The sequence below is a fragment of the Lepisma saccharinum genome, unplaced genomic scaffold (assembly GCF_977018435.1).
Source record: "Lepisma saccharinum unplaced genomic scaffold, izLepSacc3.1 HAP1_SCAFFOLD_656, whole genome shotgun sequence".
Classification (NCBI taxonomy): domain Eukaryota; kingdom Metazoa; phylum Arthropoda; class Insecta; order Zygentoma; family Lepismatidae; genus Lepisma; species Lepisma saccharinum.
The window spans coordinates 100,909-118,050 of record NW_028143327.1 but is presented as its reverse complement, the minus strand read 5'-3'; the positions used below and the strand labels follow the sequence as shown (position 1 = coordinate 118,050).

Here is a 17,142-nt window from a genome sequence, read left to right as displayed (position 1 = left end):
CAATGCACAATCAGGTCCATATATAGTACTGTTAGAGGGAACAGGAAAAAATATAGGAAAACTGTCCGGTGGCAGTTTAGGGAATAAATTTCGAAAGGCAGGACTAGACATAGAATTGATCGAACAGTGTGGTAAAAATAGAGTCCGTGTGACTTTTCCAAATGCAAAAGCTGCAAATGCTTTCACACAAAACGAAATGTATCATAAAGATTTACAGGTTCGAGCTAGAATTCCTCAAGCTCTTGTACAGCGAGACGGTCTTATTTTTGGAGTTGGCATAGATATCAGTGTACAAGACATTATGGATGGAGTGCAATCGGCGATCCCAGTCATCAGCGCGAGGCGTATGCAGAAGAAAGTATGGAATAATACGGGTTCTTTCGATCTGAGAGACACAAAATTAATATGCCTAACCTTTCAGGGTAATGTCTTACCAGAAAGAATACTAGTAAACAGTGAAATTTTCGAGGTCCGACCTAGAACGAGGTCTGTCTTACAATGTCAAAACTGTTTCCGTTATGCGCATCAAACCAAGAACTGCCGTTCAAAAGCAATCTGCATCAACTGTGGAAAAGAAAAACATGGAGATTCCTGCACAGAAGTTCCTATTTGTGTCATATGTCGAGGTAATCATAGAGCTACATCCCCAGATTGCCCTCAACGACAAATAGAACAGCAAATACAGACGCGGATGGCGGAGGAAAACTTATCTTATTTTGAAGCTAAGGCAAAAATATTGGGGACATATAAACCACCTCTAACCAGAAGAGACATTTTGGCACCTCCATTAACTGCTAAACAATTTCCACCGCTCCCCTCTCACGCTGAGGTCATCCAATGTACAATGGCAAGTCCATTAATATCTGTGACAACTAGAGAGTCAATAAATCCTAAAATAGTTACATCCTCGCAACCCTCAATGCGAAAACAGAAAAATCACACGAGTGTGAGCAAAGATGGGCTGCACTCACGTAGAAGTAATATATGGACACGAGAAACTCCAAAACCACCTAAAGAGCTATTTTATGAATCTTCATCACTTGACAGTTTATCCGAAGACGAGGAGAATACGCCATCACCCCCAATTGGACGAAATGCGCAACCCCAGTCTGGATCCAATCACATTGAGCAACATCCACATGAGCATAGATCATCAAATAGACAGATCATTTCAAATCCTCCAGCGGAAAATCTTCAGGCACTGTATAAATCGTTAATGCAAACTTTGCCAGAGCTGTGGTCGGCACTAATAAATATATCAGAACTTAGAAGACAACAACCACTACTTAAACATATTCATGAGCTAACAGGGAATCTCTTGACTGTTTTACAAAACTTAATTTCATAAATCCAGGAATCAAAGGGGAAAAAATTAATAGTATATTGTAGGGAATGGAATTTTTAATTCAGTGGAATATAAATAGTTTTTCCGCACGTAAAATCGAATAAATAAACTAATTGAGGAATACCATCCTTTAATTCTCTGTTTACAAGAGACTAAAGGAAAGCAATACGAGAATTACAATCTAAAATATTATAATACTATAGGTCCACCATTTCAACACAATGAAAGAGGTGTGAGCATACACATTCATGAGAGTGTGGCCCACCAAACTCTTTTTTTATACCCAAAAATTAATATAGTAAACAGATATCATGTAGAAATCATAGCAGTGCGCATAAAAATACAAAACTTTTATTTCAGTATTATTAATTTTTACATACCTTCGAATTCGTTATCTCAAAAAATACAACTACAAGATTTTCAAGGTATTCTGGACAATATTCCAGGCCCTTATATTTGTGTAGGAGATTTTAACGGGCATCATCCAATGTGGGGCGGTTCACGATCAGATCATTTAGGCCAGATTTTAGTGGACTGGATAGAACATAATAATTTTATCATACTTAATGATGGTTCCATAACACATATTCCTCGATCCGGAAATAATCCTTCTGTGATAGATCTAACCATAGTGTCTGATGAAATTTTCCCCCAACTTACCTGGTTTGTGGATGAGGATATGCGTGGAAGTGATCACTTACCCATACATGTTCAAGGAAGATTTATGTATAATGTACAGATCCCGCGAAATACACCTCTCCTTAGACGCTGGAAAACTAACCTTATTGATTGGTCATTGTATTCCACAACAATTGACTCCTTGATATTATCAGAAAATTTACGATCTAATACTGATATCTCGTATTCTCAATTTATACAACTAATTACAAAAACTCTGGATATCGTAGGTGTACGTTCAAAAGGGCAAGATACACATAGATTCCCACAATTATATTGGTGGACACCAGAATGCGAGACTGCTAAACAGAACCGTAAACGTGATGAGAAAACATTTGCTAGCAGACCCACAATTACCCACAAAATTGCCTGGAAGAGAAGTCAGGCTCTTGCTAAAAAAGCTTTCAAAAAAGCCAAAAAAATAGCCTGGATAAATTATTGTAACTCTTTAGGAAATGCTGAACCTATAAAACTCGTCTGGAAAAAATTTAATTCTTTAAGACACCCGAAACTAAGCAGGAAACAGACAATTGATGTAACCTGGCAAAATGAATTTCTCTCCATGATTGCGCCTCCTTCAGTAAATATAGAATATCAACCTCCTCTGGTTCCACAACAAATTTTTACAAGAGAGTTTCCAGCTGTGACTGTCATAGAATTACATAATATACTACATAGAGTTAAAAATTCAGCACCAGGAATGGATGGAATTCCATACCAAGCTATAAAGAGCTTACCTAAAAGGGGATTTGATATTTTAGTCGCTATATACAATAAAACATATACCGGGGGTAGTATACCTTCAGAATGGAAAACACATGTAGTAATTCCTATATTAAAGTCAAATAAACCACCATCAAATGCCCGTTCCTACAGACCAATAGTTCTAATTTCAGTATTGGAAAAATTATTCGAACGCACGCTACAAAAACGTCTTATGTGGAATTTAGAAAAACAACGATTCTTTCCCCCTACGCAAATTGGTTTCAGATTACAACATAGTAGTCAAGATGCCATTGCAATTCTCAACGCTGTAATTCAAAATAACATTGTTATGAATTCCTATTGTTATAGTTTATTTATCGATGTGGAAAAAGCCTATGATGCTGTACCACTGATGCAACTTTGTCAATTACTAGAAAGAATAGATATATCTCCTATGATTCCCAGATTAATTTGGAATTTATATGCTGATCGAAAATTTTTTGCCTGGTTTCAAAATTCTATCCAGGGGCCTAGATTCACAACTACAGGAATTCCACAAGGAGCTCCACTCAGTCCTATACTATTTAATATATACACACAGTCTCTACACAATGAACAATTGGAGGATTTTGAACTTATTCAGTATGCAGATGATTTCTGTTTTTACAGAATTACTCCACAAGCAACACAGGGTTTAATAGACATGACACGTTTAATACATAAACTTCAAGCATGGTTTTATGAAGTAGGTTTATCTTTCAACCTTAATAAATCTCAAGTTATGATTTTTAATTCTCGTAGCCAAAATGTATTTCCTAATAATATTAATCATATTTCTGACATCCCAGTGGTATCTACATGTAAATATTTAGGAATTCATTTCGATCGTAAAAATAATTGGAAACTGCATATAGATTATTTAATAAATAGAGGGAAATCTGTCCTAAACATTCTTCCTGGATTGGCAACTACTAAGTGGGGCAGTCAACCCACAATTATGTTACTATTTTACAGAAACTGCTTTCGTTCCTTATTTGAGTATGCGGCTTTCAGTTACGGTGGTGCGTCCTCAAAACAGTTACAAAAAAATGATGTACTACAACGCAAAGCATTACGAATTTGCTCTGGATTGATGAATTCTAGTCCAAACGTAAGTGTTTATATGGAAAATAGAGAGATGGCTCTATCTCATCGGCGCAAACAATTAACAAATCAATTTCTTTTTCAAACCTGGGAGAATCATAATCATCCATTTAATTTGCTATTTGAAACACAAAAACAGTGGGCAATTATGAATGTTATAGATCCGATCAACCCGAAATTTTATTTTCTTCATTGTTATTGTATGGATCCTGACGCGTACCAAAATTCTTTCACATATCATTCACCTCCAGTATATAAATTAGATTTGCCTCTTTATGCTCAGGCTAACGTCCAATTTTTAGATCATGGTCAGCACGCTCGGTATAGAGAAATATGGCCAGATTTAATTTTCATATATACTGATGGCTCCAAAAAATTTCAGGATGTAGGTTGTGCGTTTTATATTCCTGAAATGAATCAACACCAAATATTTAGGTTACCAGCAGACACTACAATTTTTACAGCAGAATGCTATGCTATTTACCGTGCATTAACTTATTCCATACAAAATAACTATAAAAAAATACTCATTCTAACAGATGCGTTAAGTGTCTTACAGGCACTAACATCATCATATCCTCAACTATGTCGTCAATCTATTTTCATTATATTGATTATACAATTAACTCAACAAGCACAATCCAAAAATATTACTGTTCAGTTTACATATGTCAAGGCACATCACATTAACCAGAGTAATAATATGGCAGATATGTACGCTAAGAGAGCAAGGGATTTACCTCAAATATCTTTCATCAGACTCCCTTATACAGATCTATTACCTAGAGTTAAAATTAAAATAAAAAATCACTGGAAAATTTGGTGCAAGGAACAATTGACGATGGTAGGTCATACATATAGATGGCTGGCGGAATTTGATGCAAGTCAACCATGGTTCCACAGATGGTACCACATGTGGTAAAGATAATCCAGATGCCCAACATTTATTTTTGGAATGTGATCAATTCTCTCACCAACGAAACATATTATATAAAAATCTGATAAGATTAAAAATTCCATTTCCTATATCTTTACTTTCTCTTTTATCTGATTTATCAATACCAATTATTTGGATTTTATATGGATACGCTCGAAAATGTCAAATTGAATTATAAACAGAACATAGAATGTAAAAGTGTAAAAATTGAAGATTGTTTAGTGTCATCTGTTGCGTATTGTAAGGAAAAGTTGTGTAACAGAAATCCCATACCACAGACTAATGATGTCCCATAGTATAAATACAGAAACATTGGCCAAAGTCGACAGTGTTTTGTCTGACAGGGTCAGAAGAAGAAGAAGAAGAAGAAGGAGAAGAAGGAAATACAAGCGAGGAGCATTTTCACGACTTTTTTTTAAAAAAGTAAAAGGTGAAAACACAATATGGGAGCTGTTTAATGTCTGTGGTTAATGCCATTAATCGAAAGACCACGTATACGTATTCTCTAGTATTTAAAAAATGAAATGTTTTTGGTAGTAGTTTCCGTATTAACATTTCGGTAACCACCAAACGTCTCTAATTCCCTTATTTTCGTATTTTTCACATTGAAACTTACATATTCTGCATTCGTAAGGATTCTTCTATTTCGCGTTTCGTTTTTTGCAGGCAAATAATCTCAATTTTCGAAATATGGAGTATTTTTATTTTCTTCGCTTTTGCTTGCGTTACACGCGATATGGCGGAGAAATCTTGACTAGCGTAGTCCATGATCAGTGGTTATGCAGTGTTGCGACCTTCTTCATAGCAAAATATCTAGGTACTAGTATGGAGAATACGTAAGTATGAATGTGGAAAATACGAAAATAAGGGAATTAGAGACGTTTGGTGGTTACTGAAATTTTAATGATATGGATAACAACAAACTTCCAAGACCTTCCTAAAGTATAAATAAACGCATTTCGGTAAGTAATTTCTCCTGTAAAATTGAAAAAAGACGTTTTGGGGAAACGTAAATTTTACCCTTTGGCATTCTGGACGTTCTTGGAGGTATTTTCTTTCACGGGAAACTAAAAACTTCGTATTTGAATGCTGCCGAACAAGAATTAATCACTTTTTACGTAAGAAACTTGCATTGCTTGCCATATTATGCCGTTGTTTCCATTGTGTGCGTGCAGATGGCGAGAGCGTCGAAAGTCACGGTCTCGTCAGTGTTTCTAAACGTGCATTTTTTTAACAAGATTTTTTTTTTTTTTTTTTACTATGCTTACCTAACCTAACCTTGCCAGAAATGGTTTTTGGGGCTATCCGGCAATGGTTTTTTGGGGCTATCCGTCAGTGGTTTGTGATGACATAATGAACACGAAAGTAAGTATTTTTCGGTTAAGAAGGTTGAAACACTGCATACCCACTCCAAAAACGACAAAACACAAGCATGGCGCGATGATCCATGACGAGTGCATGTCATATTGTCTGTTACCCAAGCGGAACAAGGAAGACAAATAATGACTTGTAATATGAAAAATTGACACTATTTTATGGAAAAAGGCATAACTTCACCTTAAAGAATGTTCCGCAATGCAGAAAAGGTAAGAACCAGTGGTAAAATTAAGGAAATAAATGAGTTAAAGGTGTCCGGGCGTTATCACATATTTACCATTAAGTTAACCTCGCATCTGACAAGCACAAGTAACTTAACTCTTAACTTCCCAGGTCATGTTTTTGTGACACACTGTCCCAGGTCCAGTCTCGCAGACCTCTTATTTTTAAATAAACACTAAAAAAATACTTAACAACTGCTGAATGCTATAGGAATGCTTATGTTGTTAGGTTTGGTTATCTTAGCATAAATGCACTTTAAATGTATTATTTATGCTAAAAGATCTGAATCTTACAAGCCAAACCTTAGGCATTTAACCCTTAACTTTCCACGTGCGGTCTCAGACTGCTAGCGTTTGTTGTTATTCTGTTATTTATGCGTAGGGGTGGGGTCTGATCCTACATCACTTCCTAAAGGGTCCTCAAACCATTTTAAAATAGTATCCTCAAAATCAGGGTCTGTAACACACACAGTAGAGGAAGGGCTGGGTAATGAATCCATAACGCATAGGCCCAGGCCCAGTCTTGGAAACCGCTAAGCATGAAAAAAGCTATAAATATCGCTCAAGGTCACATTCAATTGGCTACTGACGATGTAAACCAATGCAGAGTTTGGGAAGGGACAACTAGACAGTGCTGCAATCTCCTACCCCACCCCTATGCATCAACAACAAAATAACAATAAACTAGCGGTCTGTGAAACCGCACATGGGAAGTTAACTGTTAAAAGTTACAAAAATTATGTAGGGTTCTGTGGTTTGATTCTTGTCGGGACAGTGTAGTGTAGTTTGTTGGGTCCCACTTTAAACTGTAGGCCCAGTCCTGATTATCTCCCTGAGCATAAAGTAGCCTCATTTTTTTTCTGCAGTCTCTTTTAATTGTTTGTGGTTATGTGTCATTTCCTTTCCACTATCCTGTATTTTTTTCCAGGTCTCAAGCAGGGATGAATGTGATGCAGCTTGACTGATGACCATTATGTTTTCTGCTTTCAAATCCATTCAGCATGGTTTCATGCTCTCGAGAGAGAGAATTTGCAGAGCAACATCTAGTTACAATATTGTGTGTAATAAAATAGTTTCAAATGATTTTCTGACAAGACACGAAAAGTGTAAATATCCGAATGTATTTCAAGTTCGTGACTTCCATAAATCAAACTCCCAATGGTTATTTTGGGAGGCAGATGAAAAAGGAGGATATCGGAAGGAAGAAAAGTTTTCTAAAGTTCAATTAATACGAAGTGGTTTGAAAGAATTGAAGGAGGAGATCAAACTATGGAAAGAAGAAGTAAAAGAGAAATTAGAAGATGACCCAATTTTAACGTACAGGCCAGGTAGGTTACTCTCATCTCAATGTATAAATAAAAGATTGTTTGTAGGAAGGAAGACCAGTTTTTCTTGTAATCATTTTTTGTATGAATTGAATCTAGTATCAATCACAGCTTCTTGATCTGAAAGGCACCACATTATTAAATGCGTATGAACTCTTGTTTCAATGGAATGAATTTTCTCTATTGTAAACATCAAATAAGCAGAACTTAATTGAATGATTTTCAAGAATCAAGATGAGGAAAAAGTATGAAAATTCCAGTGAAATATGTGCAATTTATTTTGCCAAGTTGATAAATTGAAATATGCACTACTTATTTAATTGCCACATAAATGTTAAGGGTAAATATTTACTATTGCACAAACACATCTCACTTCTTCGTTTCGTCATTTTTAACATTCCTACTTACCTATCTGCTTCGCAGAACATTCTTTAAGCTGTCTTCACGTTTTTTTCATGAAAGTAATTTCAATTTTTCACATTACGAGTACTTCTTTTTTTTCGTTTTTTCGCTTGCGTAAAACACAATATGGTGCATATATCTTCGTAGATCATCACACGTCATGCTTGTGTTTTGTCGATTTTCATTGGGTATGCAGAGTTTCCAACCTTTTTAACCCAAAAAATACAAACATAGTTAAAATCCGTTGAATCATTGATGATAGCCCGAAGAAACATTACATAAGGTTAGGCAAACATAGTTAAAATTTGTTTAACTAGTTAGGTTAGGCAAACAGTTAAAATTCGTTTAACTATGTTTGCTAACCTAACCTTATGCAATGTTTTGCATACCCAATGAAAATCAACAAAACACAAGCACGACGCATGATGATCTACGAAGGTGTATGCACCAAAGGCAATTGTGCGTCGGAGAATTAATTTTCAACAAAAAACATGAATTTCCGCTATGATACATTCCCACATGACAGAAAACACCTTCCAGATGTTAGGCAATGCTACAGGAACTTATTTCCGTAAGTAGTTTCTTCTGTAAAAATGAAGAAATCTGTTTGTGAGATAGTAAATATTTACCATGTTAAGTAATCTTCTTAGTTACATATTATATTTAGAATTAGGACATAAACATTGGTTTGTTATCATTGATGAACCATAAACAGAAGGTATACCCATACCTTAGTTAGTTTGTAGCTGTGTACACACTAATTTAGTGTAAAGCTTTATTGTTGTATGCAAATTCAATGTTTCATTAGATGCAATTGCATCAACGTGATGCTTCCATTGCTCTGCATGGCCACGTGATAATTGCCTATATGGGGTCCTGAGAATTCCACGTATACTGTAACGCTTGCATTTTTTCTCCTGTCAGGGCTAATAACATAACGCATTTAAAGCTTGTGACAAATTAAGTAGAAATTTCAGCAAAACTGCAGCCTCGACCACGATTCTGGCACACCAGGTGAAAACCAGAGCTGGTTCAGTAGCTCAGTTGGTAGAGCACTGTCATGGTATGCCACAGGTTTGAATCATGGTAGAGCCTGCATTTTTTGCTGAAATTCATACATAGTACATCTTTTGTGTGTGTGCGCCAAACAGTATGGTTGAAAACAATTGTTTTTCTGGTTTTCAGATAGGCCTATTGGTCTGAGGAGTGGACATGTGATCATTTCGTAGTAAGTAATTCAATAGAAAAGACATATGTTTTATGTCCTTTTTTACATTAATGGAACGGTACTTTACAAGATTATAAACCACAGCAGCTGTACAATATACAAAGGAGATGTTGGCTACCTATTTATTAATGCTGTTATGTGAAATCTCAATGGCACAAGAGTTGGGTGGTTGTTAATTTATTATTGTCATCTTTCGACAGGAGAAATTGACTACGTGTGGCAGTTTAACCAGCCTGGCTCAATCGATAAGTGGGTTACATCGAGTGACAAGGATCACAATGAAGGCTTCAGCATCTGTGAGCTTGCGACGAGTCCTTCTGGATACGCCTTGTTCCATGGGAACCTCTGCACCCATGTTCCAAAGGATGGGAAAATCAAGAGAGCCGGCTACTGTAACATGAAGTCAATGCGCATACGAGTAAGTGTCACCATGCAAAATAATATCACATTCTTCGAAATAAACTGCGCAGCATCAACATTTAGCAAGGAAGTTGTCACCATATTGACAAGTATTCTGTTTTTCTTTATTATTGTATCTTCCTCTATCATTGCCAACCTCCGTGGTGTAGTGGTTAGTAGAGTACACTATGAGGCCGGGGGTCTCAGATTCAAATCCTCGCCTGAGCATGGGTGTTCTTTGTGAATGTCCCTTCATCATATCATCATTCATTCTCATCTTCGCATTTAGCCAAAAGTAGTAGAAAAGGAAAGTAAAATAGAAACAAATCAAACAATCTTCTTCCTCTTTACTTATAAATAGGGTGCAGATGTATGGGCACTAAAAACCTTTCAAATAGGTACTGAAAAAAGACACTTAAAGGGTAACCTTAAAATAAAAAGTGCACTAAAATTGACTAAACACTCAGTCTTTAAAAAACTGTCACTTTTTTGTGATCCTCAGTTCTATATATTTCTTATTTTACTTTGATTTTCTGCCATTTTGCCTAATTGCAACGATGAGGATGGAGGACAATTAAATGAAATTGATGAAAGGACACTGAACGACAAAGAAACACCCTTGCCCAACTCGTGGAATCACACGTGGAACCGTTGGTGTATGGATTGACTATTACAAGCTTTCAGCTGGGCTAGCATCATTTTGTCCAAATGTGAGTCACCAACCAGTTTTTTTTTTTTTTTTTTTTTGCTTACTTTGATTACGGGACATTTAAAATTTCCAAAGATATGACATCCCTTGTGACCCTCAAATCTGGCAAATACCAGATTTCAGGTAGTTCAACATAAGCAAAGGCTTACCTTTCTCAATGTACGGGGGGCCAAAGGTGCGTAAAACAAGCTGAAGCAAAAATTTCAGAATAGGCATTTTAGGCACCATAAAAATGCATTTTTAGACTAGAAACACCATGAAACGAACTTAAAACATTGAAGCCTATGTTTTACTACAAGGGAATTAAAAAGGCAAAAACCCGCACCCTACTTATAAAGCAAACAGGACTCAAATGCAGAACCTTTGGTAGCGAGACGACAGGTCAACAAATCAGTGTGCTTGGCCTGTGAGGAAGCTATATATTGCTTGTAGAAAAATAGTGTTTTCTTACCTTGAAAAATGAAACACTAGCAAGCATTGTTCAGCACTAAAGAGAACTTCCTTCATATTCATACTGATGTATGTACAGGGTCAACAATAGTACTACTGTGACTTTTATAGAACATCATATTGATACATTAGTTTTTTTTACCTAATTTAGGACTTTAAATTAACCTCTTTAGTCAGTTCGTTAAAAAGAAAAGTAACAGAACAGTTGTCCCAATTTTTGATCACTATCATTGTTGCACAGCTTGGTGAACTACATTGGCATTAAGACAAAGTCTATCAAGTTTTAACCATTATTTTGAATGTTTTCATGCCGAGTCATGATTTATGTGGTTATCTGACACATTCTCCCTTGTCTACTTTTAGAAGTCTTTCAAAAGGGAGTCCTACTACGACTGGAGTTTTTACACCCATATTGTTTTTCGCGTCCGAGGAGATGGCCGGTCCTACATGCTGAACCTCAGTACAACGGGTTATTTTGATATTATGTGGTACGATATCTACCACTTTGCCTTGTACACAAGAGGTGGACCTTACTGGCAAACTACAAAGGTATGTTTTCAAAGAATATTTATAACTTCTTGAAACCACCTCTCATTATGGCATGTTTATTGTACTTGCAACTGTGACCTACCGACTACTTATGCATCCCCAAAGCTCCAACTGACTGTAGGGACTTCCTGACTGCTGCTTCACACTCACCTAATCCTCACTGATCTTTAGATATATGCAAAGGTAGCATTTGATGGATAAAAAAATAATAAAGTAAGGAGTGTGAAAAATTCACAAAAAGACGCAGCGTAAAATTCATTAATTTGATATCCATTGTTCATTTAATGTTCAGTGGAGCATTTATGTTGAGATTATTTCTGAACCAATACCATTTTAGAGTACAGTAACACCTCGTTAATGGGGTTAATGGGGGGATAAGTTGACTGGATTAACTGAAATAGCCTAAAAGAACAGTAGAAAGTGCATTAAAACACTATAACAACAAAACACATGTATTATGGTGTGTTTAAAGGGCATACACCTAAATACACTATACAGTACAGTAAAATGTAAAGCAATACGGCAATGCAGTACGTACATATGTTCTCCCATGGACGTTGGATGTATGTATTCTTAGTTGTTACGGAGCAATATTACGAATGCGATTGTTGACTTCTAGCGACATTTAAAACCTTGCATCCCCTCCCCCCTTTTTGTCTGTCCAGATTAAGCAAAGTCTGGTCATTGGGGTCTGGATTAATGAGGTTTTACTGTAGTTTGGAATATTTACAAATTTTAATGTATTGTAGTTTTTCATTATATCAATCTACTAGTTTTGCTTTAAAATATTCATAAGTCCACAGTATGAAATTACAGCATTTAATCACAATATTATTTCTCTTGAAAGCATTTTTCTTCCAGGATATTTAGAAGAAATGTGATAATGGGAAGATATAATTTTACATAATCTAATAACTCAATATAGTGTCACTAAGAATAACTGAATGTCTATTTTGTTTAGATTTCCTGTTCATTTTTTTCCTTTACTTTGCCTAAAAGTGTATGGGTGAAAGTGCTGTACTTTGGAAGTTCTTGTATACAACACTAGAAATACCGTTCTAAATAGTTTTTGCATGCAAGAGGACATTTAAAAATTCATTACTTGTGGACAGAAAATATGTCAGTTGCACATTATTTGCTAACATTTTTTAGAATTATTTAGTATTTCGTATGAATACTTATGCCTTACATTTTGACGTAAATCCTAAATTTGGAAGCATTCAAAATCAACTAGAACTTGGGCTTCATACTCATCTAGCAAAGTATAAAATGTTATTTGCTTGATACTTCAGTCATAAACTGGGCTGAAACAATTCATCCATTTACACAGATACCATTCTCGAAGTTCTTTCTGAGTAGCAAAGGCAGAGTCCAGGACAGGCAGCATCCAATCCCATTGGACAAAGTGTCAAACATTGGGATCACAGCTTGTGACACGGTAGATGGACCTTTCCATTTGGAAATTGACTACATTGGATTGGAATATGATCCTTCACATACTGAAGAATTTGCATATGAAATGTATAAACTTCCCAAATATGTAGCAGGAACATAAATAAACTTGTAAAGTAGTTTTTATTAAAAGCTTTGCATCTTTGCTTTTACTCATTTCATAATTAAGAAAATTTAAGAGTATTTCTGGAATGAACATATTTGCCTGTAGTAAAATATAAAATAGTATACGCCAAAGCATACTTACGTGTAATTTTTCAGTCCTTTCCACAGATTTTTTTTAACTCTTGGTAAGTCATTCCCCTGTTGGCACTGGACATAGTATGGTCACAGCAACACAGGATGGTTTCACTGAGATATGTTTGGTTGATCCGTGCTTTTCCATTTACACAGAGAACCAGTGTCCTTTAACTGCCGATACTACCGCAGAATGCTCTGGTGACCTGAGTTCTTTTTGGTACTCTTTCTGAAAGCATGTTGCACTGCAGTAACAGATGAACACCTCGCTTATTCCACCACACACAAACTTTTTCTTGAATTGTTGCCATTTTGTAATGGCACTGCATCTGTGCTGCTACCTGGTGTGTGTGACATGGAAACTGTGAGTTTCCGGTTCTTTTCACGTTATCAATCATTATCATATGTGCAAAACTTTGGAAAATAGGGTGTTCTGAAATCCAACAAATCCCTGTATAGATTGATAGAGATTAATTACGCAATATACAGCTGAACCACCCGAGCTAAAAAAAAACAACTTCCAATCCAGAAAATAATTGTATTACATAAGCCTAATATTAAGGTCTGGGGATGTGTGATACTGTGTAAAAAATCATGGATACACTATTATTATTAGCTGAAGTTTTATTCAGCAATTATAGTACAAATTTACAAATGGATTTCTTAACAGAAAAAAAATCTAATTTTGCTTTCAATTCAAGTAAGTCTATGCATATCCAGTCTTATTCCCTACTTTGATTTGTAAAGCACCATGAATTATTAAACCAAAAAAAAAAAAAAACTATGAAAAGTTGTCACACTTGGGATGTGAAGTTTCAGTACACACAATAACCATTACACCAAGTTGATTCACAACGCACTGACTCTTATGATTACTATTCTTACAGAAAGATCCTAAATAAAGTTAAAATTACTTTTCTCTATCTCAAAGATCAAAACTTACTGATATTTTCCACTTGTTTCATCACAATAATTTTCAGCGTTAGCAGACTAGGATTCAGAAATAAACAATGAAATATTTTTGGAAGTTTTTAGTGTTTACTTTGATTATTCAGATGTATCCCATCTCATATTTCACAAAGTGTTTAGAAATGAGAGGTTTGGTGGAAAATGGGCACATGGCATGTCCCAGTGGATTATTATTATTTTCTCCATGTACAGGACAGCTCATGCCATCCAGTGTCAATTCCTGTAACATCTGGATATCACCTTTTGTAGGAAACACAAAAATGGTCTGAAGTCTCCAAGAAAAATGGACAAATGTAAGTCCTGGATGGTGGATAAGGGGATCCTGGACCATTCTTCATGCTTTATGATATTGATGTCCAGCGATTGTGGCAGTCGGGGAAGATGCGAAACCTTACCTGCATGCTCATCAAACACTATACGCTGTCATGACCTTGGATACTGTCCCTCTCGATATGCCAAACAACATGGCTACTTTGGTCATGCAAGGCGGGCACCAACAATTTGTCCTTAGAAACACTGTCTACAGCGCAACTGTAGACTCCTACCTGTTTGACAGGGTCCTATCTCACGATGCAAAACAAACTAATGTTGCACCAAATTCGATTTCAAGTGGAAAAATTGCATTGATTTCACTTGTTCCGATATCGTGGTATTTCCATATTTTTGTCCATCACCTGTGTGTGTGTGTGTGTGTGTGTGTGTGTGTGTATATATATATATATATATATATATATATATATATATATGGCTTATTGCAGAAAGGGACCTGAGTCACATTTTTGAGGTATCTGAGTTAATTTTTTCATCTCCACTGTGTCTAGCAGCATACTGCAGGGGGGTGCATTGAGGGTTGCAAAATTAACTATTCATTATGTTGAATATTTGAGCCAACAACGGCACATTTCTTTCTTACACTATTAATATTATACAATTTTTCATTGTTTTTCTCAGAATTGTGCAAAAGTGACTCAGGTCCCTTTCTGCAATAAGCCATTCATATATATATTTTTTTGTTTCTGCTAATAGTTTTATGGGAACAAATTTCAGATTTGGCCCCCCAAAACTGAATAACCTAGCTATGCCCCTGAGTGTATCTTTTGCAAAGCATTCTGCCCATCTACGAGGGAAAGTCAAAAATTATCTACACTTTTGCCACACCTTTTCTCAGGTTGGCCGCACTGCCTTCAGCGCTTGTGTGCTACAAGGTTGTACTTTTGTGGTCATGTGGCTGAGGTTTGATCTTAATCGCTCCACTTTTCTTTCTTTTGTTACAGTGTAAACGTGGCCACTCCACTGGCAGTGTGCACCAAGGAAACACAGCAATCAGTGATCATTTCTCTGGTCTGAAGGTGTATCAGGGGCTGAAATTCATCACAGGCTTTCAGTACATCTGATGATGTCAGAATAATCGCTTCGGATAATGGGTAATCATCGATTCATCAGAATCATCTCTTGAGCTTGTTGAATCTTCCTGTCAGTGGTGGAGGTTGATGGGTGTCCTGCTCCCACTTCGTGTTTCACGCTTGTCCGGCCATTTTTAAACCTCTCGATCCACTCATACACAATTCTACGCAGTAAAGTGCTTTCCCTGTATTGTACTGAAAGGCTGGGATGAATTTCAACCCCTGAGACTTCTTGAGACCAGAGAAATTGAATCACTGATCGCTGTTCTTCCTTGGTGCACACTGCCAGTGGAGTGGCCAAAAGTACAACCTTGTAGCACACAAGCACTGAAGGCAGTGCGGCCAACCTGAGAAAAGGTGTGGCAAAAGTGTAGATAATTTTTGACTTACCCTCGTATATTTCTTTCCCTCTCCATTCACAAGCTTAAACAATGGCGCCACCCCAAGAAGGAAACTCGATGTGTCTTTTGGTATTCAAGTCGTCCATTATCAGTTACTATTCACAAACATTTTCATCATCAATATGGGAAGGATCGTTCTCCTCAAGAGAAGGTGAAGTAGGAGGCTTCCCCTTGCATATTGTACCATGCCATGGATGCACATTTAGGAAATGTTGGGCTAGGACCCCATACATTCTCCATCTCAGCCATTTTGGATGGTGTGATCAGCACCATTCTCTGACAAACTTAACCTCCAAGGTACCCATTTATTTGAGGCTGGGTGAACCTCAGATTTACTTAATGCAGGGATAAGGCTGGAAAAATGCCAACCTTAGATCATCCACGTTGGGAATCGAACCCAGGTATTCTGCATGGCAGTCAGAAGCCTTACCAACTAGCTCACCATGGCTCCTCACTTGAGGAGAGGAGAAGAAACTCTCCGAGGCAGGACATTTTGCATAGTCCTAGGATAGCATTGTTACCATAAGACTGTTGTGGGTGTGTTTAATTCTTCTTAAGGAATATCACAGTTCGTGTTGTACATTGAGATAAGGTCTGATTAATCCATTTCTAAATGAGAACCCCATCTTGCCAACCTGATACACATTTAATAAAACATTACGATGCTGACCAAGGCAAACTTTTATAGTATAAAAATATACATAAAAACGTAACATTTCCACCCTCTAACAGGGTCTTACGTTTTTTAGGTTTTACCTTACATTTTAATGTTTATTTTTATACTATAAAAGTTTGCCTTGGTCAACATTTTAATGTTTTATTAACATGGAAACAAGGCTTAACCATGTTAACATCATTTAAGATCCCGTGTGTTTGAGAAACTTCATCTAATACTTCTGGAGGCACATTGAAGGCAAAATATATGTGGACATGGGAACTTCCAGTTTCGTTTACGTACATATTTCACAAGCATCACAAGAAATGAAAGTTCTGGGGGAATTTCTGAGGACATCATTCAGAAAACCACATATGGTTGTACATCAACATGCATTTGATTCTATAGGAACTATTTTATAAGCTAAGCTCACACTAACCTGACAATGAAAAATCTCAATAAAGTCACGTGCCACCTAAAAAGTCTCTTTGACACGTATCTGTATTTACTACCTCAAGACTCTCACCTTGTTACAGAAAGAAGGAATCATCTTTACA

At 36.4% G+C, this 17,142-nt stretch overlaps 1 protein-coding gene across 1 annotated transcript; it reads left to right on the top strand.

The window, feature by feature from the left end:
* The first annotated feature begins 7,056 nt into the window (after positions 1 to 7,056).
* On the top strand, positions 7,057 to 13,064 carry LOC145983112 (complex I intermediate-associated protein 30, mitochondrial-like). The gene is made up of 4 exons (XM_083116390.1): positions 7,057 to 7,734; positions 9,562 to 9,779; positions 11,283 to 11,468; positions 12,799 to 13,064. Exons 1-4 carry the CDS (start codon positions 7,371 to 7,373, stop codon positions 13,021 to 13,023), a joined length of 993 nt encoding a protein of 330 aa, XP_082972516.1. The 5' UTR covers positions 7,057 to 7,370; the 3' UTR covers positions 13,024 to 13,064.
* The last annotated feature ends 4,078 nt before the right edge of the window (positions 13,065 to 17,142 follow it).